This window comes from Dermacentor andersoni, chromosome 6 (genome assembly GCF_023375885.2).
Source record: "Dermacentor andersoni chromosome 6, qqDerAnde1_hic_scaffold, whole genome shotgun sequence".
Classification (NCBI taxonomy): domain Eukaryota; kingdom Metazoa; phylum Arthropoda; class Arachnida; order Ixodida; family Ixodidae; genus Dermacentor; species Dermacentor andersoni.
The window spans coordinates 58004834-58026439 of NC_092819.1; the positions used below are offsets into that span (position 1 = coordinate 58004834).

At 44.7% G+C, this 21606-nt stretch overlaps 1 protein-coding gene across 2 annotated transcripts in view; it reads right to left on the reverse strand.

Moving 5' to 3' along the window:
- Positions 1-284: 284 nt before the first annotated feature.
- Positions 285-21606, reverse strand: part of LOC126522797 (uncharacterized) — a 47353-nt gene continuing 26031 nt past the window's right edge. Inside the window, exons 12-19 of one of the 2 annotated variants that reach the window (XM_050171609.3) lie at positions 17305-21220; positions 15904-16101; positions 14777-14949; positions 11728-12063; positions 8056-8237; positions 6665-6823; positions 3217-3266; positions 285-1656 (exon numbers count right to left, since the gene is read on the reverse strand). In XM_050171609.3, the coding sequence (XP_050027566.1) occupies positions 1405-1656; positions 3217-3266; positions 6665-6823; positions 8056-8237; positions 11728-12063; positions 14777-14949; positions 15904-16101; positions 17305-21220 (5266 nt within the window). In that variant the 3' untranslated portion in view covers positions 285-1404. The remainder of the gene's footprint in view (positions 1657-3216; positions 3267-6664; positions 6824-8055; positions 8238-11727; positions 12064-14776; positions 14950-15903; positions 16102-17304; positions 21221-21606) is intronic. The other variant, XM_050171610.3, reaches the window with a different exon arrangement.

The window sequence follows — 21606 nt, forward strand, 5'->3', positions numbered from 1 at the left end:
AAACGACTAAATTCTTGGTTTATGTGAATGTTTGCATTTCGTAAACGATAATTGGTCCCATGGGAAATAGTCTCTATGAATACTTGCATTTAGCAAAATATGATGGGTGTCAATTTCTTTTTTCTGAATCAAAAGCTGCTTACAGACTGCTGTTGTATATGAAAGCCGAAAGGCCCAGCAGAGGGCTCGGAGAAATAAATATAATAATAATGCTGCACCCTAAGGAAGTAAATGTGTTAAAAGTGTTATGTAAATGTAAATGTGTTAAAAGGTGACAGGCAGCATTTTACAGAAAGTATAGCTGTTTATTTGCAAAATAAACAGGCCCAAGTAAAAGCAATAAGAAAAAGAATAGCCGATGAATAAATATGGAAATGGATATGAACACTGAATCAGCACCAGCAAACCTACTGTACAAGATCGTGGTGCATGCTATCTTGGCACACGAAAAAGAAAAAAGACTGGCTCGAGTTTCAGAAGAAACTTCAAACCTGGGAAACTTTAAATATCAATGAAATTATGAAGTACATCATGACTGCGAATGCAAGCAATCCTTAATGAATCAAGAAAGACTACAAACAGCAAAAAAGATAACAATGGATAAAAATGCATAAGGTTATATAACTTAGAATGCGAGTAGTGCATACTGGCAGATATCTGTGTGTTCAAATGATGCTTAAATTGGTGATCTTGTTTATGAAATACACAAAAATAGAAACTTAGAAAGACTATAAAGCCAAAGATATGCGCATGCCATACATAAATACAGGTGCCTGTATTACAGTTGCCCTTATGCCCAATACAATTCTCTGTACACAAGTGATGATACTTAATGACGCAGCTTCTTCACGATGGCAGCAGCAGCGCGAGTTCATTAACAAATAACCCGCACAGTAAGCACATCTCTACTCTCCTTGAGTTTGCAGCCACACTCTCTTTCAGAAGGTCTTGGCTGAAGACAAACAGCGGCACTTGAGTAGACGTTAAAAATTCAGGCAACCATATGCACCATTACATCAAACAACACTTTGTCTATCTGTCTCGTTCGCATCCATCTGCTAATACTTTACAGGGTTAGAGTGCGAAGAGAGGAAGTCCCAATTCCAAGTAAGAGAGTCCCGATTCCTAGTAATTGTTGAATCAACGCAAAGGAGCTGTGATAAGAAAGCACCAATTTTGTCTGCTTCTTCATCACTCAACTGTTTGGGACTGCTTGTTGCGCTGTGCTGACTGCAAAAGGAGGATGCCCAGGGATGGAGAATAATTGAAGCACACAAAATGAGCAGCAATAAAGAGCGTAAGGCCATCACTCGCCCAGCTAACCTGACAGACACAGGCTCATGATAGGCTGATAGGCACACAGAAGAGGAATGGAAATCATGCTATGAAATGACAAAGGCAGGACTACTGCATTTTGCAGTTGGCCTGTTCCTCTTCTTCGCTCTTCGGTTTTGGTGTAGACACGGCAGCGCCGGCACTGGCCCGCTGCGACCGGGTCATCACACCGGCTGCAGGCTTTGCCGCAGCACCACGAGGTGGAGCAGAAGTCTTTGGTAATGGAGCTGCTGCTGCAGCTGCAGCAGGAGAGGCACTTCGGGCTGGCGCAGTCTTTTCAGCCGCCGCCTGCTGCTTCAGCTGCTGAACCCTCTGTGAACGCTGCCGGTGTGGAAGGACACAGATTGAAAACCAGTGGAGGGATGCTATTAATTAAATCAACTGGCAATGATTGTTAGCGGCATCACAGACGAACTCGGAACAACAAGGTGGCTCTGATTGCCAATCAGCCTATATTGATGAGAGCTCGCGCCCTGCTGTTGCGGTGGAAAACAATGACGCACGAACGAATTCATTCAGACAGACATTCTTGTTTTGTACTCGCAGTGAACATGGAAGTGCCAGGTGAGGCAGTAAAGGGTCGTGCAGGCCAATGATAATAAATAAATAAATAAATAAATAATGATAATAATAACAAAATACATAAGGTGACAATGTGCCCTTCCAAATCAATTATGTGCATCTCATTTCACACCAGCTGAAATTTACAACCGCTTTTGCCAAGATCGTTCGTGATACAAGGCCAGCATATGCCCTGTGTAAGCGGCCTCGTGCAAATGGTCGTTGCATTCGAAAAATATACCAATAGAATTTAGCAAGACATTAGCACTAAGAATTAGTACAGCAGATGGACTGATCATCCCAAAGTATGCTTGGCAAAAACAGAATACCTAACTATCTCAGACCCAATCTATGGCATTACATCATGCACGAGGTCACCTCTTTCTTCTTACCTTTTTTATACATATAAAGCATTTTTTATTAATAGTTAACAAGGAGCATTAACTCCCTGCAAGCACATTTTCTCTCTTTAAATACATGTGGAAAGCAGAAATGCTACTGCTGAAGAACTGATGAATTGATTTTGATGAAACCTCTTGCAGTCAAATGAGAAGTTCTTTTTGTGAGCAGAGCATTTATTCATTTCCTCAAATAGTCCTACAAAAGCTGAAAAAAAAAATCGGTAAGCTTGACAAAAGATTGAAGCTAGAAATTCACAATTCAAGCTCGGTGCCAATCTAGAATTTATTTACTTTATTTTATTTATTTATAGATAATGGAGTCTCAGTAAGAGACCATAGCACGGTAGTACAAGAAATCATGAAAGGAAACAAAGGGCACACAATTCACAAAGAATCAATAGCACAGTTCTGCAACTACATGAACAGCACATGTTACAGAACAGGTACATCCATTTTTAGTTCACATGAAACTGTTACTTTGCTTTTGTAGAATCTGCGAAAGTCAGTTGCAAAAATTGGTCGTCTGCTTCAGACCTAAAACATTCAGTTTGCAGAATTATGACATCTGTGTTACCATGCAATCAGAACTGAAATACCTATATTTTTGCTTAATTTTCATATTTTTGGTAATTTGTGAGAAACAGAAAACCCGAATCAAAAAGATATTCCAAGTTTTACAAGAATCTAAGTGGGGGACTCCGGATTAATGTTTATTACCTGGGGTTCCTTAACATGCACGTAAATCCAAGTACATGGGCGTTTTTGCATGGCAACTCCGTCAATATGTGGCTGCCGTGGCTGGGACTTGATCCCACGACCTCGTGCTTAGGAGCGGAACACCAAAGCCACTAAGCAGCCATGGCAGGTGGAATATGCTTGAATGTGACATGAAATATGAAAGTAGGTGATGGAAACTCACCCCACGGGAAGATGTTGCCGATTCTGTCCTGGGTCGGATGTTTGACGAGTCTAGAGAGAAGAGCAAAACGGCTACAGTTGTTTCAGGCATGCCTACTACTGTTCCCATATGCAACTGTACTTACTCGAACATAACACACACCTCGATTTTTCAAACTTGAAGAAATGCGAAATGCAGTGTATAGCCAATTGTTCTCTCACCAGGTTTTCACGTTGGGAAAGAAATTGCCTTTCTTTTTCTCTCTTTCTCTTATAAAAAGAAAACTTATTGCATCCGAGCCACAATGAACTAGCATCATTCATGAGCACTGCCCGAGGCCTCCAAGGTGAGATTTAAGACTAGGGCGTGAGATTTGGGCACCGGCTGCTGCAGTTTTCGTTTCGTACTCGGTCCTAACGTGAATGTCACAGATCAGTGAATTTTTCGGTGAAAGAAAGAAACTGCACGTTAGAAAAATCGAGTACATGCAGCACTCTTAGAAATGATGTCTAATGGTGAACTCCAATGGTCGACGTGGAGCAGAATTTCTTGTTCCTTCGCTGCAGTAAATGCATTTTCAAGGAGAACAGATAAAGTAATTGGTGTGGATTCGTAGCTGCCTTGGGACAAGAACAAAAAGGGGGGCGGAATGGCTCACGTGCTGCCTTTTCCCACTATGATCCTCATCCATTCGCGCTGCCCAAATCGGCTTAATTTTCCACTGGTCACTTCAGAGCACATTCAAATTTTTCACTGGGACGTTTGGGATCAACGCCCTCTGTCGTCAATACGTGGCTTCAGCCACCTCTGCCCTCCGAGAGAGCGAGCTTACCCAACTTTAGCGCTGGCTTGCGTGGCTTGCAAGGACTTCTTCCTAACAATGTAAAGGCTTTTGTTAAGGATAACCAAAAGAAAGCTAAGGGCTTCTGCCAACTCAAACATGTCTACTCAGCATTTTTTTTTCTTAACGAGTAAACTTCAACCCCAACAGAGCACTCTAGCTTCGGGATATTCACTGGCACAACACAAAGCCAGGACTTCACAACATTCATGTTCCATTTCATACTTAGCGGACAATGCTGTGCGATAACAAATGTTTAGCACCCTTTGCACACCTTGCTGTTGAGTTGCATAAATCTGTAGCACTCAATAGTACTCATTGATCTATTATGGCTATACTATTTTTCTATTTTGCTCTCAACTTGTGAACTACTAGCTCTTTCCAGTTGCCAATGAAGGCATAGTGCTGTAGAATCTGTACAGGCTTAACAATGCCATAAAAACGCATGGCTCTATGCATTTCGTAGTCAGGTGGTCTAAAGCTGAGGTCTACAGGCCGTCCATGACATTGCTCTAATGTGTTATGGCTTCTATTATATGTGACATTTTAATTTGGTCATCAATGCACACCACAGAAATAAGTCACCCTCATTTCAACAGCCTTGCCTGCTAGTAATAAAACAGAGCACAGTGGCTTTGTTTCTTTTTACAAAGGCTGCATGATATGAAGCACAGGAAAATACTCGAACCTTTTCTTCTTTCTTCTCCAACTGGCTGTAAGGAAACACTTCTCAGTTAAACACACCTGAACACATTATATTCCATGCAACAGACTATGCCAAGGCAAAGAAATAAAGAAAAAGGGGGCCAAGAAGGAGCGGCAGTGAAACGAACTTGGGCTTGAGCTAGTGCCACTACGGGAGACCCGATGGCAGCCCGTACTCGCATGCACCACAAATACAGGATGGCATGACAACACCGACACGAAGAACAATAAAACTAGGACACAATATTGCTGCGGCATAAATGTGCAGCAAGGCCTGATGAAGCAAACAGTCCGAGTAAGCAAGCCGTGATTGTGCATTCGGGTGCAATAGCAAGCTGCATGCATTGATTGGTCAATGGAGTTTAAAGGAGTACTGCGAGAGGTACGCTCAACGTTGTCAAAACTCTACCACATTACTCTTATTCAGTATGAATGTTGGGAAAGACTTATATTCTCCTAAAGTTGGTCTCAAAGTGCTGGACCTGGCATCATCGACGTTATACGACGTCCTGAAGCAATAAGGCTAGTTATGATGACGTAGCTCATAAAAAATGGAACAAGTGCAATTCATACATTTCTTCTGGCTATGCTCATGGGTGGGCCTATAGTTATCACATAGAAATGAAAGGAGCAAGTGTAACATGGCTTTATGACTTATCCACTTCCCAGGTACTGAAACCAAAACTGGATCGTAGAAACAGACCTTATGGCAAGTTATCTAGGGTGCACCCTGACACTCACCAGTATTTTTTCCAAGGTTTATACACTTTCTTGATTGACTGAATAACTTATTGCAAAAAAAAAAAAAAAGTCGAAAATCTCATGTCAGTTACTCTCTTCAGATATGTCCCAATGCAAAACTGGTACTGCAAAAGAAGCAATTAATTTTCGACCACCTGGGCTTGTTGAACCACCAGGCAAACCACAATACATGAGCACAGTACTTTCCATCAGAATGTGGCCAGCGGGGCCAGGAATCAAATCCACAATCCAGTGCAGAAAGTTGCAAGGAGCATGCAGGCAGCAAGATGCATCCCCAGAGTTCCAACATGCAGCCCTCGCACTCAGATACACATCTCCTGACGCACACGAAGTGTCGCAACGCTCTTGCATTAGCCACCATATGTAACCTACGCAACCTTGTTATTGCAACGGTGATATGACGTCTCACAGAATTTGTAACAGCGGCACCTACCAAACAGGGGTAGTTGCTATGCGTCATCCACGCCACCCAGTAGGTCACAAGGTTGGACTGCCAACAGATGCCCAATATGATAGCACACCATCTGGTTTGAATTAGAGTTCTTCATCTCAGTGTTGGATGTCAACCCCGATATGCTGCCTTGTCTTTGAGGAAACTCTAAGGAGATGCCTTTTTCTCAATGTACAGCAGTCCCAAATGTCTGACTAAAGCTGCTAAGTGTAAGTATGCTTCTGAAGCTTACCGTCCTGTCATCTAAACATGCAAAAATACCCACTAGCCACGTGGCACTTCTGGTCACGTTTTCTTACTAGACAGGAAATTAAAACACATTAAAATTACTTGACGGCTTTCCATTACCTGCATACTGCTCATTATACAAAGTGCATTTATTATGAACAGTAACTGCTCAGTTTTGGAGGCTTGCTCAGAAATGGCACTCGCTTGAGGGAGAATGGAGGCTTCTAGACAACCCGATTAACTCCAAAATGCCGGCTCTGTCAGCATCATTGCCACCACCACCACCACCACTACTACCATCGAAAGAAAAGGAAAGCAGTACTTCTCAGACCAGCTGACACATATACAGCATTCTGGATATGAGCATGAGTGCAAGTTCCGTGCGACAGAGGCAAAGCTGAGAGGTGCAGCATTCGTCCGTGAGCAAGCTGCCAGCCGCAGTGGCAACCTTTTCTCGGGTGTGTGGCAAAAAAACAACTGACCCCTGCCAAAAGGAGACAGTCCAACGGCCAACTGCTTCCGGGTCCTCCTGTTTGGATGGATTTGGGGAGACTCTTGCGCCTTACGCTTTGCAGCCGCATCATCCCTGGAGGCATCACTGACGTTCTCTTTGTCCATGACAGATGCCTGTGCCGAGGATGCTGGGCCCACGACAAGACGCAACAGGTGTCACACAAAGCAGGACCAGCCAATGAGCGGGCCACATTACAGACACAATTAGCACAGTTATAACATGAACTGATTAACACTGGCTCCTCGAAGACAGTGTACAGTATCTTTGCAGTACGCACAAACCAATGTATCATGGAGCAAGTGTATTATAGCATTATGACTTATCCAATTGCCAGGGACTGAAACCGAAATTTGATGGTAGAAACAGGCATCATAGCAAGTTATTTAGGGTGCATGGACGTTCATGTCTAGGCAGAAATGTTTTAATAATTTAATAGGGTTCTTGCTTCACTGTTTATTTGCACTGCACTGGTGCTCTCATACCAGCAATGTTTGCTGCAAGAGATATGTTATATTAAACAGTATGGTGGAGTCTTCTCCAATGCACATGAGCATGAAGTGACAGCTGAGCATAAACGGTTTTCATGAGCATGTCCAGCTACCCCTCCATTACGTCTGGCATCTTCAGCTGGCACAAGCACCAAGTCATGACGAAAGCAGCGATGATCACTGCTGCAGTACTATGGGAGGCCTTGGCACATGGCTCCAACATTCACATCATCTGAGAGCCCGGCACGACATAAGAATATGAAATTATGTACTTTGGGCTCTTTGAACACAGAGCCTGCTAGGTAAAGGAAAGTTCTGCAAGTGACAGACTCCAATGGAAAGGGCCTCTCTACAACTGAAAATATGTAAAGGTAGAGTGAAGAGTGGTTAGCTCAAAGTCTGTGCCAACTATACACTATGTTACTAGCACTAGTCAAGAGCTCAAGGTGAATTCACACTGGCGACTGCTAGGAGGCTGCACAACAAACAGACTGGCGTCCGATGCACAACTTGCAAATACCAATGGTCACGTCAGCAGGCACAACCTGCTAGCTGCCAGCCTAAAGCATTTCTTTCATGGTAAAAATTACCTGGAGTCATGTTGCTCACACAATTCCACCTGCTTTGCCATGAACGACTCAGCACTTTCCCTGAGACAACACCAAGACGTTTCTGCTAGTGTCATTTACCTGGCATACCGTAGGAGTGCACAATTAATAGTGATAAGACATAATAAGACATAAGATAAGACAAAAGTGGGCACGGACCCTCAGCCCCCGAGTCTTTAGCCTTTCGTGGTGCTGGAATGAATCAGTTGCCAAGCTTTCAGTTCTATTGCAGGTCTACTAAACTTTTGCAGCATAGTACTTACAATTGGGCACAGTGCGCTGTTTCGGTGTTGCAACCTTGGAGCGAAATGCTGACTCCCGTCCCAAGCCAGTCTGGGATGCAGTCGCAGCACGGCGGTTCCTTGTCATAACGCCCGACACGGAAGTTGCCGAGGGCGCCTCTTTGACTGTCGCTTCCCGCGGCTTGGCAGAAGGGGAACGGGTACTGTGAAGAAGAGCAATTCTTGACTGTCACACTTCCCCTGTTCCTCATCAGTTAGCAAACAAAACAAACAAAAACACTTCCACCCTCACGAGGACCGATACAATTAAGAAACTTGGAAGACTGACACAAAATGCTAGCGGACGTACATCGAAAACATGGTGAGCCAAAAGAGACTCTAAAATAGTCGTCAAAATTTCCATATGCAATAGTTGGCTGGTGCAGAAGTCTCTAAGAAAACTCAGGTCTGCAAGAACAATTCAGGAATAGTCTACGTGCTGACACTCGTTGGCTGCCATAGCAGAGCGCAGACCAGGTAGCGGCTGTGTTCCTATTGGGCCAGCGCACTGTAGTTCCTCCCTGCTGCCATTGTTCGCACGTATATCATGCAGCGGCCCTTCTTTTTTATATTATATACAGAAGACAAAAACGTTGCACAGGCATACCAGGCGAGTGCCTTTGAGTTTTAACGTCTTGAAACTACACAGTGGATTATGACGGACACTGTAGTGCTGTAGTAGAAGGGCTCTGGTGCCAGAATGGAGAGCGGGAAACCAGCTTTCAAACAAGACCAAGATGGCGCCGATCGGTTCGCGTCGCGCGGAGCTACGGCAGCTTGAAAATGAGGCAAACCTTCGCGCTTGGCGTTCAATTTCGGCTCACCGACGTTTCTAAATTGCCTTTTTTTTTTATACTTCGAGTAGGAATTGAGCCATATTATTTTGTAGAGGCATAGTTGGAACAACAACTTCAAAAACGCAATTTTTGAAAATTACCATTTTTGACCATTTTTCGAGATCTCAAGACCCGCGTCCCCCCTTAACGGGGCCCTGAACCATCCCTCGGGCTTGGTAAAAAAAATACAGCCCGCGGATAGCATATGCTGCTGTGAGCATACCAGCCAAATTCTGCAGTCGTGCGCAGTGCATAGATCTCACAAGTGGAGTGCGAAGTCACAAGTGGAGTGCCTTCCCATGTGCGGCTGCTATTGGCCAATACCTGACATCAATCAAGAACGGTGTTTGGATCAATGTGCTTCTTCCTACCGTTACTGTGTGTACTTATTGATGCAGTTTAATAAGCAGGCTGAAGTAAGCAAGAATACGCTTTCTAATTTCGATAATAATTACGCACTTCCAGGAGAAGGCGGCCACCGTCTGCTCACGCTCGGCCGCGGCCGCCCACATACGAAATAAACTTTGGCCACTCTACTTATCAGTGTCGTAGCCGTCGCGTCTTACTAATTTTCACGAGTTCTGAACACTCGACTAGCCTCGAACCACGCGAACCTTAAGCTCGGAACACACGCACACTGACCAGCATGCGCTCACTCCTGGCCGCTCTTGGTTAGATGCCTTGACAGACTTCACTTCATAGCGGTCTAGTTAATGACAGCACTTCAAAATGTGCAAGTGAGATGCGGCTACTATCAGTCGGTCAAGCTGGTGCAGCACAAAGCCGGTCCACACCACGCAGCACAATCAGAAAGGGCGTGGGCGGACAGTCTAGCCCTATCATGCATGAAGCAAACACTGCTGTTTCATTTAGCTTGCGGTCTGCTACGTAGAACAGATACGCAGTGCTCTAACCTATGATTGCAATAGCTGACATCCTGTTCCTGAAATCACACACAAACACACACACACACACTCATATATATATATATTCTGTGTATTCTCCGTGCAGACACTACTCATGTTTGTGTGTTACTTATGTCTTTATGTTTGTACAGCTAAGCTCAATGTAACGAACTTGAATATAATGAAATGCTCGCTATAACGAAACGCTTCATACAATGAAGTATTAACATTTTATACCTTCTTTTCCATAGAACATCATGTATTTTGAACCTCAATGTAACAAAGTGTCTTTACACACAATTTTAACATAACAAAATTTCCCTGCCACCGTGAAGAAATACTATAAAGAAAATCAATGGAAACTGTGAACACAGATAACCAAATGGCTGAATTATAAGCGGCTGCTTTCGAACGTACCTCTCAAATCGTACACCACACGACCAACAGCGACCACCGAAGCAGAGCAGCGTCCCATTCTGTCATAGTCTTATCATAGTCCCTCTGTGGGGGCTACACTATCAGCTGCGGGAGCAAAGTGGATGGAAAAGAATGGCTGGCTACGCTTAATTTGCACCGCCAATGAGAGGATATTGACAACACAGAATGAAACCATATCTTTCGTTGCCGACTCAAATCCAACAGAATTTTTTATTGATTTTCATTGTTATTATTATCATTATTCAAATTTGCTTTCTTCAATTCCCCGATAAATTGGGAAAGCCTTGTGGGATTCAATGTAAAAAAACAGTGATCAGCAACTGTACTTATTTGCATAAAAGGTCGTATTCTAATACCACAAAATTTCTATATAACGAAGCAAATTTCAGACTTTACTGACTTCATTACATTGAGGTTTAACTGCATATAACGAAATTTCACTGCCGCCGCAAAGGAATACCGAGCCAAAACAAATGGAAACTTCCGTGGAAGCAGATGGTCAAATTACAAGCGGCTGCTTGTAAACACACCTCTCAAATCACGCGCCGCGCAACTGAGAGTGACGGCTGAAATGGAGCAGCGTCATGTTCCCTATAAAGCCCAACTGTGTTAAGGTCCTATAGCGCACCGACTAGTGCGTGGTTTAGGTGCAAGTGACAACGTGCGAGGGTGACCCAAGAAGGCAGGTGATTGACGAATGCAACCTCCCCGTTCACAAGTTAGGGGAAGAGGGGAAGGGAAGCAAACTAGCGGTAACGCGATCAAGCCCGCGTAAGGGCCAAGGGGGGTGGGTGCCGCATGGCTGCCAGCGTGGCCGAGTGCATACGCATATCGCGTGCCTTGTTTTAGAGGTAATCTACCACACATGCTAAGGCTGGGGGATCGGAGATGGCGTGGTGCTGAAGGTTGCGTAATGTCGAGTTTCGGAGACACATTGAACTGAGAGGCAGACAAAGCATTCGCTCCCCGCTGCAGGCGCCTTTCATGATAGCGTCGTCCCACCGCGGGCAAAACTATCAGTCACGGGGACAGAGTGAACACAAAGGTGCGACTGGCTTTGCTTTGCATAGCCGATGTGAAGACAGCGTCAACAAGGCATGAAATCTTGTCTTTCATCTGCAACTCTCAAATTCAACAAAATTATCTTTATTTTTTCCCATTTAAAATTCATTTTTCCGATAGCCAGATAATTCGGGGGATCAAGGAAAACCATTGGCGACTGCACGTATTTGCATAAAAGATCAAATTTCAATGGAATGAAATTTTAATATAACAAAGCAAATTGCCAATTATACCAACTTCGCTATATCGAGATTTAACTGCATTCCTCTTTGAGATTTAGTTTTAGGTAATGGATCCATCACCAGCCAAACTGATTCAGGAACCAGATGTGTGATTTACTGAATTATTCCATTTCATTTTTTTCTAATCTAAAGAAACTATTGCTAGCTAAAAATGCTGCTTTGAAACCATACCGTGGTTGAGAAAAGAGTGACCGCTTCATCGTCGTCGTCTTCAAAGTAGCCGACGGAAGACCGTCTGTGGCGGACTTGGTAGTTGAGACCGGCTTGGACAATGTTCTCTTAAAAAGCTTTGCGGCCGGAGTTCCAGTCACGGACATGGGGCTCCTGAGCGCCGAAACAGTCATGCGGAATTCCGCCTTGGATGGGCTCTCAGCACACACACTCAGCTGCGTGACGACGGGCGGCTGCTGCATCACCGTGGGAACAGACTTGGCAGGCGTGGCCGGAGTAGCACCTGGACCCTGCTCTTTATCTTCATCGTCCACACGGGCACTGGGCTTCTTCTCCCTGCAATGCAGTCCGGCACAGACATTACACATCAATTCTCACATTTGTGGTGAATAGTCCAATTAACCCTCTATGGTTAATTGGTTTCTGTTAATTAGGTGCATTAGCACAAGCTCTTGGGCCAGTTGGTGCATGATGAACTTGAATGAACAGTTAAAAGTCCAGCATCCGTCCGTGTCTAACACCTTTTCCTCGTGTGCGCGTCCTTTGTGTTTCACTGGTACCCCCTTTTTCAAGTTCTGTTAATTAGTTGAACATCGGACTTTTGTGGTCAAATTTTTTTTAACAAAGAGAAAATTTTACATTACGTGCATCTGAATGACAAGTCAGGGAAAAAAATAAAGGAAGAGATTCCAGCTCATGTTTTTGGCAACGAATTGGAGGTGGCATATTTCACATGAACTGCCAAAAACTAAATGTGTTGTAAGCCGCATGTTGTTCTTCGGGCTTCCCAGTTCACAATCATAATGGAACAAATGTGGCCACAGATTATTCGAAAACCATTTTTGTGCCACGCGAGGCGGGTTATAAAGCATTAGACAGCAGACTCCAAAAATTTTGAGGAGAAAAGGTATTTACCTTCAGCAAAAAAAAAAAAGAAAAAAAAAAGCATGTAGTATAATAAGCATTGCCAACACTCACAATACTGAAAATAATTTTGTTGTTTGTTTGTCTTTCTCGATGGGAGATATTTTCTGTAAAACATTACCATTCCTACAGGATTCATAGGGCGAGAAGGGGTTAGACTACGCGTTTCACTATACCGTCGCTGCCACAAAGCGTGCCGACACTAGCAGTCCAGCTGAAGGGCAACTATGGTAAGAAACATGTTTGTATCATGACAAGCCCACTTAAGCCTTCCAGATCACAAAGCCAGGGTGGTGAGAATAGAAATATTTTAGCGGAGGAGTGGAGCTGAGGAAAGACAACGCCAGCTTTACTGGAAGCGTCCACCATTGGCATTCTCCTCGGCAATGTCCTTCAGCGGCCACTAACATTTAGTAAATGTCGGAAAATGAATATGTTGCCTTGGGGCCCAAGAACAACAGGAAAGGAACGAGGACCACCGTCATCATCGCATTGCCATGTCTGCTGCACAAGTGCTCTGAAGGTGGTGAAGTCTGTCTATTCTGCTGGCTGGTCTGGGGCAGTTGCCCAAAGCTAAGAGCATGCATTCAAATTTTGGTAACCTGAATCTGCCAGTGGAAAGCAAACGTCTTCTTAATGCATGATTATTGCGGAAATTTCCCTCACACGGCGCATTCTGGAAACGACACACAATTTCCTCAGGGTCTAGAATTTTAACAATCATTAAAGGGACGCTAAAGGAAAACATTAGACCTGATTAGACTCATATATAATTTGCCTAGAAGTCAATCACTGCTTTCTGTTTGCCTATACACGACTTTGTTGCGTAGAATATTGCCACCCGAGCTGCTACTCCTCAATTTGAATCGCCCGCACCTTAACGAACTAGTTGATGTGATCCCCACATGACCTCCCTCTCTGTCAATAACTGTGGATTGGCCAGTGCTTGCGTAAAATGAAAGGTGCCATGGTCCTTAAAAGGTGGTGCAGCTCCAATTTTCTATTTTTGTTTTTTTCAATTAAGAGCAATTTGCATTTTCCGCTTACAAAAACTCAAGTTTTTGATATAAACGATGCATTCATTGTCACAGAAACTTAACCTTCTAATATAGCTCGAATCAACATTTCCTTGCAAAGTCCCTTTGAGGCTCCCACAGCTGCCAAGTTGTTTTTTAATCCACTTTCGTTTCCTTTTAATTTATCATTTCTAGACGTTAATTATAAACTACAAATAGCTTCCCCTATGCTTTGCTTGGCTTCATTATGAGTTGGATTCTTACGGCTAATTAACCACAAATCGAGCTCCTCAGTTCCCCTTCTCAAAAGGCATCAAGGTGATTTTTAGATCACTGCTTTCAATGTAGCCCTCAAGCTTCTCGCTGTATCAGTGCGACAACAGCAGAGCAAGACAGAGCTCGCTGCCTCAAAGAGCCAACAGGAAACAAGCAATTGAACAAGCAAACTTGCTCCAAATTGACTAATGGAATACAATTCTTCAATCCAGAGTAAAAAAGCTTGCTCCAAATCGACCAGTGAAATTCACCATTACTTTTTTTTTTGTCCCACATTCCAACCACTATTTTACAGGTACATAAATTTCACTGTGCTGTGAATACACGTGATGATCACAAGCAATGTATTTAAAGGTTCACATTTGAACCTGGGCATTTTTAATTCCTTTCCTGTGATGGCTAGCATAATCACTGGAAGTGCCCAATAGATAAAACATGCACCTGATACGATGTAGATCTCAGAGTATGGCCTTTTAAGATTTCCAGAAGGTAGTGGATGCTAGCTAACCTGAAATTTCGTGTTGGTGAGCTGTGCTGGTTTTTAACATTCTGGGCTCTGAATCACCTCAAACGAGAAATAATGGCTGTTTTTTTGTACCAAAAATGTCCATTTTTGGGAACTCTTCGTAATGCATCGTCTCATATTCGAAATGTAAAGACTTTGCGCGAAGACTTCTCTGTCTGCACTACCTAAAGACCGGCCCTTTTGGCATAAAATTGTGGCATAAAATGGCATAAAATTTGGCATAAATGGCATAAGTGGCATAAAATTTAACTACAAATGGCTTTCAAGAATGAAGCTGAACTAATGACAAATGCTTGTGAATCCTTACAGCTCAGAAATGCGTTTCTTGTAGGTACGCATATGGGTGCGCAGCCAGGCAACCGTTTCTTTGCTTCGAGCCAGCTCGGCGTTGACGGAATCAAATTTGCTCCAAGCTTCAACAACACTGTCTTGCTTCTCAGACAGCTCCCTGCGCACATCTTCAAGTGCCATTTCCAGCTCCTGCAAACAATATTTGTTTGTTTTGTTGAGTGTGTTTGCAGCCAAAGTATGAAACGGGCGAGAACTATCAAACCAAACATAAATACCGCAAATTTCAAGCTGACGATAACAACGCAATAATAGTACAATATTGTGTTGGATAATACGCAACAAAGCAACTTACATACCTGACTTAATACATGACAAATTACAGGTAATGACTTCTGTGAAAGAGTACTGGGAGCATTCACTGACAAAAAATAGAAGTCGCCATAGAGAAATTTCTTTTATACTCTAGCTAATGCACGGCTTACTTTCAGCAACCCCATCGTGGCAAAAGACATCCGTAAACATGCAATAACCACCAATTTATGAATTATTAAAGAATCTAATTAATTTATTATCTAGACCAGGACCCACATTGCAATTGCAAAATTGAAAAAAACCATACAGCACTCAAGGCATGCCCACTGATCGCGAAACCTCAAAGCCTTGAGATTTTCATAATACGAAATGTGCCATCAAGCGCACTGATCTTTTAAGCAGCTTTGTCTCACAATGCGGAACAGCTTTAAGGGACAACGTTGGGGGAAACACTCAAGTGATTCTTCGCGATTTCCCTCGTGGATATGTCAAAATCGCAGCTATTTACAGGATGCCTAGTAAATGTCACAAGATTTCTGCTATGTAGCCACGACTTTATTGCTACTGCTAAGCTTCAATTTCACAATTGCAACATGCACTTTAAGGGAATAATTAAAAAGTTAGTTGAGGAACTTTTTTGAATAGCAACCAGGACATTGCCATCTGTTGTGCAAGTGTATGTCTGCCCCTTCAGTTATCCACCTGAACAGATTGAACTGTACTGCAAGTTCCATGGGTTGTTATATTTAAATAAGACACAGTATATAGTCAAGATCATGCGGTAGCCTCGAGGTGTAGCTAGGCATGGCTGCACAAGGAAAGAGCAAATACCTGAACGCGTGCGCCCCCAGATTGTTGCAGCTCCATTTCGGCTTGTGCCAGTCTGCCACGAAGTTGCTCAGCCTCGACGTCCAGTCCTCTGCGCTCTTTCTCCTGGCGCCTTATGGTTGCCTTTGCGGTGCGTATTTTGCACTCAAGCTCTTCGTACCTTGTCTCCGATGTTGACAGCCGAGATGTCAATGAATCAACCTGCACAGAAATGCAAATGTGCGGCTTCAAAAGCAACTAAGAGTGCCAATGGCGACTGTTGGTACTAAGTATTTTTGGCCTTAGTCACAAGGTTGCAACCCAAAATGCTCTTTTTTTATTCTAAGGGAAGTTGCTACATGAATCAGACTCATGGAATTTCGTCCTTCTTATGTTTCAATTGTTCCTAGGCTTCTCATTATCCTTTTCAACTACAGCTTAAAATTAAACCTAATGCAGTATTGCTTCAACTGTCAGAATGCGAGAAGGGAAAACAATCCCATTTTTTTCTAAAATGACATCAGATCTTGAGATCGTGCTTTGCCTAGAAAAGCAGCTTTGTTGTGCCCAGATGGCTCACTGATAAGCTCGTCGGTACATCATTTATCGCAGTAACAAGTGGAGACACATATATTCCCCTTAGGATAATATATGTGCCATTTCCGAGAAAATGTTGAAAGGTGCGCATGTATATGCCCAATGGCTGGCACATACAAAGTATTGCACTTGATGTAACGTCACCACTGACACTGCATAAGGTGGGAAAAAAGGCTTAGGGTTTGGAAACGTGGAGGAATGAAATAAACAAGGAAGGAGCGCTACACTACGCAGCTAGCCTTCACAAGCCAACTCTTCGAGGTGCGCCACTCTAACCCCCGACGAAGCACAAAAAGCAATGGCATTGCCTTAAATGCATTACATCATTCATATGTGCGCAAGCTATTATGTTTGCCCATTTCCGCGACGGTGGAGGCAACAATTATTTTTCTGGGATTCAGAGGCCCCGAGAGCAGGTGCAGTGTGGTTATCTGGGAGGAGCTCGTGTTAAAATTTTTAGCATAGATTCGGTGGCCGTCCGTAGACCAGAATAATCAGCACTTGTTGGCGGCGGCAATCTTTCGCCAGGGACAGCAAAAACAGGTGGAATGAACGGCCAGAATAGCACTCAGCCTGCCCTTATGGAAATGCTTGTTGCCAGTGCACAGTCACCATCGGCTGTCGCGTCACCAAACCTGTAGCCCCAGCGTAAGCCACGCCAACAGGTGATGAGTGAGGTCGAGATTAGATGTGCCTGCTCTAAGAGTAGAAGTGAGGGTAAAATATTCTGGTCCACAGATGACACTGCGGACACAATGAGAGCTGACAGAACCCACAGCAGCAGCTAATAATGATAACTGACAAAAGGAGATTTAAATTCATGCTTACCAATGCCTCTAGCTCATCCCGCCTCTCTTGGGCAACTTTAAGCTCAGATTTGGACTGTTTGTGAGCCTCGAGAAGTTCTTCGTGTTTCTTCACGCTTTCCTGAAGCTTTTCACTAGCAATCTTCATTTCATCTTGAAGTAACGATTTAGCATGTGACGCCTTATCAAGCTGATTGCGGACATCTTCGAGGTCACTGTGGATGCACTGGATATTAGAGTCTCTCTCTTCCAGTAACTGCTTAAGGCTGCTTGCCTCATCTTCAGCCTGTTGGCATTTCCGCTGTGTCAGTTCTACCTCGGTCATCAGCTGCTTCACCTGCTGTTCGAGAGAAGACTTGACATTTGCAACCCCTGCAGCTTCCTGTTGGGCACTCTTGAGACGGTCTTCCAGCTGCTTCTGCTTACCTAAGTACTCGGCTGCAAGAGATTGAGATTCTTGAAGCTGTTGACTGACCATGACAAAATCATTTTGAGCATACTCCATTTCCGATGTTTTCTTGTCCAGCGAAAGTTGCAAAGCCTGCACTTCACCTTCTGCTCGAGCACAGTTTTCTTTTGCAATGTGTAACTCTTGCAAAAGCTTATGTGCCTCGACCTCCACTGCAGACTTGGAAGCTGAGATGTTAACGATCTCTTCTTGAGCCATCCTCAGCTGACTTTCACTCTCTCTGTGTTCTGCGACCAATTGTGCAAACTGGGACTTGGACTGCTCAAGTTCGTCTCTAAGTTCGTCTAAGTCCGCTTGCATTTTTTCCATATCCAAAGCATTCTTCTTCAGCGTCTCCTTCATGGACTGCACTTTGTCTTCTGCTCTAGAGCAGTCCTTCTTGGTGGCATCCAACTTCTGTGAAAGCTCAGACACTTCGTTTTCAAGATCCAGTTTTGAAGCCAACAGCACAGCAATTTCATCTTGAGCGGCTTTCAGCTGGCACAAATGTGCCTCCTGTTCAGTAGTCAAACGTGTCAGCTCAATTTTTGACTGCTCAAGCTGGCTGCTTACTGCATGAAGGTCACATTGAAGCTGTTCGGATTTTGACGTCTTCTCGTCCAACAACGTTCTAATACGCTGAGCTTCATGATCTGCCTGGGTGCGACCTTCTGTCGCCATGTCCACCTTCTGCAACAGTGTGGAAACTTCCTCTTCTAGAGCTGTCTTTGAAGCCAACATATCCTTGATTTCATCACGGGACAAATTCAGTTGATGCAGATACTGCTGCTTCTCCTTAAGAATCTGCTCTAAATTGAATTTCGTCTGCTCGTACCGCTCGTGTTCAGTCTCGTACTGCTGATGAAGGCGCTCATTAATGGCATTCCTTTCATCTAGAAGAGACTTCAGTGACATGTTTTCCTCTTCTGCTGATCTTAGCAGTACTGCTATTGACATTTTTTCTTCTTCCAAGAGCTGAATATTATTTTCGAGGGCAAGTTGCGCGGCAGCTTGTCTCCTGGCCTCTTCCTGAGCAGACTCAAGAGCCTGCTCAAGCTTTGCGTTTTCTGCAACTTGCCGAGCGACGTCCGCCGTAAGAACAGCAGTCTTCTCTTTCTCCAGTGCAAGCTGATCTCTCATCACCTGCAGAGCACCACTAGACACTTCGGCCGAGGCCTGCTGACATTCCAGTTCATGCATCAGCTGCTTCAGCTCTTGTGCCTGGCATTCGTTGCGATCCTTGAGTGCCTCAACCTGCCCCTTCAGCTCGGCCTCCGAAGTCTCAACAGACTGCAGTTTCACTCGCAACTGGGAAAGCCCTTCAAGGTCCTTCTGGGCAGCCTCATACTGTGATTTCAGGTCACTAAGCTTACCTTCCAGTGCAGAAACAAGCTGCCGAAGCTCTTCAATTTCACGTTCTTTAGGTCTGAGAAGCTGCAGCTCCTCTTCAAGGGCAGCTATCAGCTGCTCCTTGTCAGTCAGCTGCAGTTGCACCTGCCTTGCGGAAGTCTGGAACACCACGAGTGATGCGATGTGCTCGTCCCGAGCGCTTTTCTCTTCCTCCAGAGAAGCAACACGCATCCTCAACTCCTCCAGTTCCTCCAGTTTCGTCACGAGCTTGTCCACGTCGGCCTGGAGGACTCGGTTCTCTTCCAGCAGGGAGTCGGAATTGAGCAGCTCCAGCTCCTGCTCCTCAGCCTGCCGCAGCACTGCCCGCTTCTCTTCTTCAAGCCTCTCACGCTCCGCATGTGCCTGGGAGCACTGCTCGCGAAGTTCGGACACTTCCAACAGCACAGCGCACTTTTCGTCTGCCAGTTGCTGAAGCTGGCTGCTGAATTCTTGCTGCCTTCGGCTTAGGGCATCTCTCAGCACACTCAGGTCCACTCCTGTGTCTCCAACTGCGGAGATTTCAGTGAAGGCGACGTCCATAGCCATGCAAATGCTGCGAATCTCGGCCACTTGATTCTCCTGCACTGCTCTGACACCTTGCAGTTCTTCCTTTAGAGTGATGGAAGACTCTTCAAGCACTTTGTTAGATGCTAACAGCTCATCAACGCTCGACCTCAATGCAGCAAGCTGCCGGCTTTCATCCTCTAGCCTCTCTTCTGTTTCCTTTTTCTTCCGCCTTGTTTCGGATAGCTCTTTATCCAGCTCGTTAACTCGCTCAGCCAGGCTCAGACTTGCTTCTAAGGATGCTTTGGCATCGGCGAGATCAGTGCGGAGTTTGTCATTTTGAGCCTGTGCCTTTTCAACGGCATCGTTTGCTTGCGAGAGCTCAAACTGAACTCTCTGGTTTTCCACTTCTGCTCTGGTGCACTGAACCTGAAGTTCCGTGGCACTTTCTTCGTACTTCTGCTTCTCAGCATACGTGGCCTGAAGCGTGTCTTCAACCTCTTCCAGCGCACTGCTTAGCTGCTTGACAGTCAGCTGATACTCCTCAATCTTCTTCAATAAGCTTTCTGTCTCAGCTGCAGCAGTCCCGTCTGCCCGCTGCTTCACGGAGAGCAATTCGAGTTGCAGTTCGCCAAATTTCTCTTCCTGTTCCTCCAGCTCTTGCCTCAATGCCTTCACTGTAGCCTGCTCGTCCAAAAGGCTTTGCTGGAGAGCGCTTGTGCCTTTTTCGAGGTCCTCCTTTTGCTGAAGAGTGGACTGCACAAACTGCCGAAGCAAGGCAACTTTTGTCGCTACGAAGGGCTTATCTTCACCTACATCCTCAACAACAACTGCATCATCGTGCAGAATCTGCATAACTTCAGCTGAGGTTTCTTTCACTTGTCCGAGAAATTCGTTAAAGCGCATGGCCCACATCTCAAGGTAGTCGAGAAGCTTCGCACATTCCTCGCCTTGCATCTCGGGATTGATTTCATCTGCAGCTTCCTTGCTGTCAAATCCTGCGAGTGCCGTCAAGAAGACGTCTAGCTTGACTGCTAACGCCACTAATTTTGCCTTCAATGCTTCACTCTTGTCCATCTTGGGTTCTTGCCGAGACGAGGGCTCTTGCAGACCTCCTTGCTTGTTAGGAGAGCTCTGTTCTTCTTCAAAGGAAGCATAACATTCTTCATCTGTGCTGCTGTCATGGCCCCCAGCAGGCGAGAAGAAAACTGATGCAGCAGCCTCAACAGTTCCATCAATCTGCACACGCAGCTCGGACACCACGTTGACAGCACACGGAGGTTCCTGCGCTTCGATGCGAGGCAGCCTTTTCTTGAGGAGGTCCACAGATTCCTGCAGCGCAACGTATTCTTCTTCGACGCGCCGGGCATACTGTGATAGACGTGGAACCGTAGTCAACGTCTGAGGAGGTGCTGCTGTCTGATTCAGAAGGCCCTGCAATGACTGACGCAGTGCTGCTAGCAGGCTACACACATGGGCCATCTTCTCCGTCAGCTCATCCTCACTACTGTCGGTCGAGGACAGGGTAAGCTCGCATGTGGACAAGTTGGTCAAATCAGTTTCACCCAAGGCTGCTTCGGTCTGACAATGTGAAGAACTGCAAAGAAAAAACATTGTGCGAAATTGTGCAAGCATTTAAAAGACCTCCTAAGAGCTCAGATTTTAAAATTTCTGTTCTTTACAGTTGATTCATGATAATTAAAACTTAGGTCACTCAAGATTACAATAAGTTCACAGAAACCTTGAAGACATAAAAAGATTTGCTTTAATAAAGGAATTATGTGCTTGAAGACACAATTTGTTGAACTAAGAGTATTAAGATGCCATCTGTAGTTTCACTGCATAATTCTGTAGAAAACAGATCCAGCCACATGCATACCTGCATTGATAGTACAGACAGGGCTAAATATAAACCGATTCATTATATGAGTGGTGTCCTATGTATGAGCTATTCAGCAAGGTGGCCGCAGCAGCAGCAACAGC